This window comes from Penaeus chinensis, chromosome 21, assembly GCF_019202785.1.
Source record: "Penaeus chinensis breed Huanghai No. 1 chromosome 21, ASM1920278v2, whole genome shotgun sequence".
Classification (NCBI taxonomy): Eukaryota; Metazoa; Arthropoda; class Malacostraca; order Decapoda; family Penaeidae; genus Penaeus; species Penaeus chinensis.
The window spans coordinates 9,229,501-9,237,000 of NC_061839.1; the positions used below are offsets into that span (position 1 = coordinate 9,229,501).

Here is a 7,500-nt window from a genome sequence, read left to right on the forward strand (position 1 = left end):
AATGGTATCAATAGTCAGGCACGTATGCGAGATGAAACAAAGGAATCCTAACTATTTGCCTTCAATTGGCATTAACTTCTTGGCGATTTCTTCCCTGGTTGATGAAAACTTTGTGAGACAGCTACAACATTGCTTCTTAATGCTTGCTGTATTTTGCATGACACCATTATCAGCACCATAGGTTGAAAATCTGCAGACGAGCAGTATCTATTTAGAATATCAATCTAAAGATTAAGAAAGTCGTATATCATTCTCATGTTATAGCATATTGCTTTCAGAGATGCAACACTCGACGATGTGTCCACGTAACAATTCAGGCTTCAGACTCATCCAAAGTCAGACTAATAAGTACCTCTTTTGCTATACTTTTTTGCGAATATATGCGGCACGCCATGGATGAGCTAAATTGGGGTATGGCAAGGCAGTAGAAACTCCCGTGGAAATGCATGGTATCTCGAAGCCTCAGTTAAAGGCCCAGAGAATCATATACAATGACCTAGACGTTTCTATGCTTGGCTTTGCTATGATGTCCGATGAATCAAAGAGCCTATACATGTATCATGCGGGTCGCACGGCCGGGCGCCGCACCTCAACCCTTAGCCATTCTTTTTTTTTTTTTTTTTTTTTTTTTTTTAGAAAATGTCGCATTCATTGATAAACTGGAAAAATGCCCTTCATACATACATACTATCCAAATATCCTAAAACGGGAAGATGCTAAGTCGAGCACTTCGCCACAAGGAGTAGGTAGGCTTACTGTGTCTTATTTGGAGGTTGAAAATTCATGTCCTTGGCGTCTTCATTATGATGCCGATTTGCGAGGACGCAGAACCGGAAACACAAACCATAATGTCTAAACAATCTCTATCTGCAATGATGGACGCTGAATATCAAGGAAATTTAACTGTGACAAACCAAAAGGGTGATAGAGTCAAAGCTGTCATTACCTCTGACATTTTAAACTTACTGTTGAACTCGCATGTCCCGTAAAACAATAATAATAATAATAATAATATCAATGCTATCTACAATGCAAAATGAAAGTTGTAAACGTTTCGGACACCCAACATAAGCGTAAGCGTGTGTCTACTTAAGGACCAATAAATCATGCTTGGTTAATATCCGTGCCGAGCTTGTTGACATTGCAGTATGTCAAACACCATATGACTCTTGTCGCGCCAGTATGACAAATGCAGCAGGTTTATTTCTCTTTCTATCATGGGATCTTTGATGTATATTTCCCTACACGCTTATGCATCAACACAATTATGAAGATGAAGAAAAAGGATAAAAAGAATTAGACAAATGGCATATAAGCTCTCACTGAAGAAAAATATACACGAGACGTAACTCCTTTAGCATCAAGGCCCATGAGTCAGCTTTTTCCTTTTATTTTTATTTTTTATTTTCTTTTCTTTTTTTGTTCTTAGTCTCATATTTCACTCGACACAGAATATAAACATAAGAGGATAATATTTACTACACTTTTTTATTAATGGAATATGGGATAATAGAAATATAATTTCCTCTGTGTTCTATTAGTCATAACTTTATGAGTGATTGGTAGTAATAAATGTGTAAGCGATAAATTTGTCATTCATATGGACACATGATATGAATAAATAGATAAATAAACACATATCGTTTTTATTCCATATTACTCTTTTCTTTTTTTGTTCTTAGTCTCATATTTCACTCGACACAGAATATAAACATAAGAGGATAATATTTACTACACTTTTTTATTAATGGAATATGGGATAATAGAAATATAATTTCCTCTGTGTTCTATTAGTCATAACTTTATGAGTGATTGGTAGTAATAAATGTGTAAGCGATAAATTTGTCATTCATATGGACACATGATATGAATAAATAGATAAATAAACACATATCGTTTTTATTCCATATTACTGTTTATACATTACTTATTCAAAAGTTCTCTGTTACGTACCCTCATAGAAAATAAATGTACAAATAAACAGATATATAAATAAATAAATAAAAACTCGGGTTGCTTAGGATAGTCCCGTCCAGCCAAAGATCCGATTCCAGCCCCAAGCCAGTTCTTTTAGCTTGCCTTTAAAAGCCCCAGAAATCTCGATCAGACTAAAAACACCAGCTCTCGGTTCTCCTGACGTTTCCAATATTTATTCAAATTTTGACGCTTACCCCCTGCTTTTCGCTCGCTCGCTCACCTCCGAGGGGCTTTAAAAAATAGGAGGAAAGTGCTGTGATATATATATATATAATGTCGGTCCTCTGAAATGTGGAAATCATTCTTGATCAGATTTTTAATTGTGGTGCATTTGATATTAATATTATTATTATGTCATTATTATAATATCATCATTGTTATCATTAGTATTACTGTTGTTGTTTTTGTTATCATTATTTTTTATATTTATATTTCTTGCCTTTCCTTTCCTTTTTATCCTTATCATTATTGTTGCTGCTGTTTTGTTTTGTTTTTCTCTCTAATTATTATTATTATTGTTAATTAGTACCCCTATTATTACCATTATAACTTTCACCATCAATATTTTCTTTGTTGAATCACTTTTTCGGAGGAGATCATGAAATCAAAATCGATCATGTGACCTCATCCATCTTTATTGCATATTGCTTTCTGCCTCTACGTGATCCACCTTAGAAACCAAACACCGCCAAAAGAGCATCGGGAAATCTCAGGACCCTAAGCTAACGCAGCTGGGTCAGCATTGCCCTGTTGCCCGAGAGATAACAGTGTCCTCGGTACTTATCTCAAGATTATCCCAAACTCACTGGATCTTTTACAACGCAGCTTCACGGGATCTCGCAGCTGCGGCGCCGCTGTGGATGTGTAATTCTGAAATACTGAAATCGTGGGAACTGGTTTGTGTTCGCAGTATTAGAGAACGGTGTCCGTTGATGGGATATAACTTCAAATGTTTATATATAATGGGAAGTGGAACAGGTCAGTATTTTAGAAGTTATTTGTGATTCGAGAGCATCTAACTTTGTTTATTTGGTTGGCTTATGGAGGGGTATTGGCTCTGGATTCATGTTGTTAAAAATATTAGATGATTTGGTAGAGTTACATAATCGCGAAGTATGGAATGACGTATCTTTATTCTCTTGTTCTGTGTGTGTGTCTGTGTGTGTGGGCGCGCGCGCGCGTGTGTGTGCGTGTGTGTGTGTGTGTGTGTGTGTGTGTGTGTGTGTGTGTGTGTGTGTGTGTTTGTCTGTTTTTCTGTCTGTCTGTCTGTCTTTCTGTCTGTCTGTCTGTCTGTCTGTCTGTCTGTCTGTCTGTCTGTCTGTCTGTCTGTCTGTCTGTCTGTCTGTCTGTCTGTCTGTCTGTCTCTTTCTCTCTCTCTATCCATCTATCTATCTATCCTACCCAGTTTTTTTCTGCTAGAGCTTCTACCGCTGAAGCAGAATCAGAATAATCTTGCAACGCCCTCCGATATTTAATGCGAACTGAAAATATTTTCTCTTCCAACGACGCTCGGTATATAGAAAACGTGTTCCCGAAAAAAAATGGTTACATGAATAATTCTCGGTGTGATATTAAAAAACTAAATTATATATAGTCATGATTGTTATTATTTTAAATCGGTTCGGCGAATCTAAAAGCGAAATATTAAAACCGTCTGACCTGAAAATGAATTTAGCGAAAACGTTTATTTCATATTTTTAACGTAATGCGTTCGTCCATTTTGTTCACATAGAAATGTGAATAAGAGCCAAAGAAAAGAGAGAGAGATGCAGACAGAAACGAAAAGATATGGTAAATAAAGATAAAGTGATTTGTTTAGTTTATCAAAGAGTTTATATACAAACTGATTTACACATACTGCGAAAAGCCGCTAGGAAATGATGTCTGAACATCTACAAACAGGATAACCTTCTGCCAACTAAAGAATACAACCAGTTAACCCATTCGCCCTCGATTTATGTTCTGTCCCCTGTGGTTTTTGGCGAAATCTGTTGCATGCAGATGGCTCCACATGTGCTCAGCCGGCAAGGAGTCTATCAGTAAGCCCTCGTTACCAATCCTGATTTTCCCATTCCTTGAATTGGCGGGAAAATGTGTTTTTTTATTAATACCATTTCTATCGACACTGTTATTATTGTTATTGATGTTGTGATTATTAAATTGTCATACAAATATTATAGACAATGAAATGATACAAAAGACCCTTTCCTAAAGTGAAGGAAAAGGGTAAACAGGTGAGATAGGTAGTTCTGATAACTGGCTATTTGGTGATTAAATTGATAAACTGGAAAAATGCCCTTCATACATACATACTATCCAAATATCCTAAAACGGGAAGATGCTAAGTCGAGCAGTTCGCCACAAGGAGTAGGGCCATCTATGTGTAAATACAATAAATAAACGTGTGTTGCAGTGGGCATGGCATGTATTCTTGCCACATGGGTCGAATGGGTTAAACTACCTGTACCTCCTGAAGAGCTGCCTGAAGTGTCGGTCTTATTAGGACAACTTTAGTCGAAAAAAAAAAAAAAAAAAAAACTTACGGTGATAACAATACTACTGTTTCTATGCATCGTTAATGTTTCAAGTAATACACCAATGGCTTTTTTTTTTTTTTTTGTAGCATCCCGAACCCTCAGACACTTTGATACATTGTTGATTTATTTAATTTCACGTAAAAGAAAGCAATAAAAAAACATAAAAGTATTTAATATCTTTGTATGAATTTTATTTACAAACAAAACATTGTGGAAGCTTCAAATAAAATGAAAAATGTACCTGCATTCTCTGCAATTTATATTGTTTATACACACGGCTCTTCGCTTCGCAAAGCTGTGAAAACTTTTAAATGAATTCTCAAATTCAGGCAAAACCCTTTTTATTTTCATATTTAAATACATTGTTCTTCAAATGAAAAGTGGAAGTTACCTAAGGTTTTGCGCCTTACCGTATCCACCGCGACTGAGTTCCGTGTCCGAATCAGACAGTTGGACAATTCCAATGATCACGAGAATTTACTTGTCTTATTGATTCAATTATATCATCAAATCAAGAGAGCTGGCTTTTATCTGATATTTTTGAGCCTGTAAGGTTATATCATCTGTGTACAGAATGATTTTGAAGACACTCATCCCACCGAAGTCAATAGTCATACGAATTGGACACGCTGGAAATACTTGCCATATCTTTCTAGTTCAAATTTAACCCATATCGAGTAAACATGTATTTGATATACTGCTATAAAGGCACCGAAACATTTTATGTACGTATACAATATATATATATATATATATATATATATATATATATATATTGTTTTTTTGTTAAGAAACCTAAAATGAGATTCGTAGTTAATGAAATTATGAATCCCTATCCGATACTACGTGAAATATATCTGAAAAATATCGCGCTATGATTGGCTAGCTGGAGTGTATCACATTGTATCAAGGTAGAGGCATACAAACAACGTGTATAATAGTGTTTGGGTTTCGAAAATGCCGCATAAAAAGGCCTTTAAAGTCGATTTCCGTGAAGCCGGTCATGGACTCGGACCTCTTTCGTTTTCCCTTTTAAGGATCTATTGACATCATCCCCAAATCCCTTCACATTACCCATTTATTAACACAACTAGAAGGGCCCCAGACTCTGTGAGAAACCAAACCAGAAAGTTATCGAGATCTCTCATAATTTTTCTGCACTTTTGTCTCTTGAAGACAAAGCTTGTTACAGAACACACACACACACACACACACACACACACACACACACACACACATACATACATATATATATATATATATATATTGTAAAAGCAAGAAACCCGAAGCCTCTTTACGAATACAGAACATAACAGCATGACAGAATCCGAAGGGACCGTCTTCTACAGGGCATTTTGTCTTGCTGCGTTTTTCCTTGAGGGAATTCGTCCTCATTAAGGCCAGGATTTGGAATTGAGTTTCTGGGGGCGGAAACCTGCTCCCTTCTTTAGCATTTCGTTTTTATGTGCCAAAAAATGCCCAAAGGGTATTTTTATTTCAATGTGTTCTAGATATATGCGAAGCGATTGAATACACGTTTCTTGATGACGAGAGAAACGTATGTAAATTTAATGGTAGACCTGAGAAACCAACAACATCAACTTTAAACCAACACCATTGATGCCATATTATTTATTATTTATTTGTATTATTCATTAAATGTTTATGACCAAACAAGCTACAATAACCACGTCCAAACATATAGCGCGTTTGTCTCTCTGCATGTATGTGCGCACATGCTTAAAAGTGCCTTTACATGTACATATGCATGTCTATCCACACCTTCCGATTTATGCGTAGATAACTATTCTAAAATGAGATAACTCTTGTTATTTTTTTTCTCTGTGCCGTATCAGAGCCTTACGTTGGCGACCATGTTTAATTTCATGGTTGTACAATTTGTACCACCGCCGTGGCACAAGCGTTAGGGCCGAACCACGGTTGATTAGGAAGGGCATCCACTCAGGCAAGGGTGACACTGCCATATAACCTCTCAATAATTGAAGTGAGAGAGGCGTATGTCCTGCAGTGGAATGAATGGCTGTGATTTTTATTTATTACTTTTTTTTTTCTCAAAAAACAAAAAAAAACTCATTGTCATTATATTTGAATAATCAAACGACATTATCTCCACCGTCTTTCACCCTTCCTCTCTCTCCCTGTCGCCCCACCCAGCTCCCGCTCACTGAGGACGCCGTCGAACCTCTTCATTCTGAACCTGGCCCTCAGCGACTTCTGCATGGTGGGCATCCTCGTCGTGTACGTCCACAACGCCTTTCACGACGGGCCTGCAGCTGGAAAGTTCGGTGGGTGTTCCCTTCGGGTTTTCGTAATCATTGTTGGTCTCCTTGTCCCTTTTTTTTTTTTTTTTTTTTTTTTTTTTGTTATCGTCTTTATCATCATCTTCAGCATCAGTATTATTAAAAGGATCAACAATTCATCTTCATCGTCATTATCATAAACATTATAATTTTCATCATTATCATGATCATCCTGACCTTTCATTTCTCCTCCCCCTCCTCCTCCTCCTCTTCCTACTCCGCCTCCTCCTCTTTTTCTTTTCTTTTTTTTCTACTTCTTCTTCTTCCTCCCTCCCTCCATCTCCTCTTCATTCTCCTACTCCTACTCTCTTTTTCCTCCTACTCCTCTTCTTTCACTTCCTCCACTTCTTCCTTCTTCTCCTCTTCCTTTTCCATCTCCTTTTCATCCTTCTTCTCCTCCTCTTCTACTTCGTCCTCTCCTACTCTTCCTCTTCCATTTCCTCTTACTCCTCCCTCCTCATCCTCCTCTCTCCCCCTCCTCCCCTACTCCCTTCTCCTACTCCTCCTCCCTCCATCTCCTCTTCCTCCACCTCCTCCTCTTTCTCCTCCTCCTCCTCCTCCTCCTACTCTTCTCTTCTTCCTCCTCCCCCTCCTTTATCTCTTCCAAGACTTTATGCCGTCTTTTAAATCAAAGCTTTACGCTAAAATAATAATACTGAAGAATA

The 7,500-nt window shown here is 37.3% G+C and overlaps 1 protein-coding gene across 2 annotated transcripts in view; it reads left to right on the forward strand.

The window, feature by feature from the left end:
• LOC125036587 overlaps window positions 1–7,500 on the forward strand; it is a 228,395-nt gene that overhangs the window by 155,764 nt on the left and 65,131 nt on the right. For both annotated transcript variants that reach the window (XM_047629308.1, XM_047629309.1), the window contains exon 4: window positions 6,690–6,820. In XM_047629308.1, coding sequence (XP_047485264.1) covers window positions 6,690–6,820 — 131 coding nt within the window. The remainder of the gene's footprint in view (window positions 1–6,689; window positions 6,821–7,500) is intronic.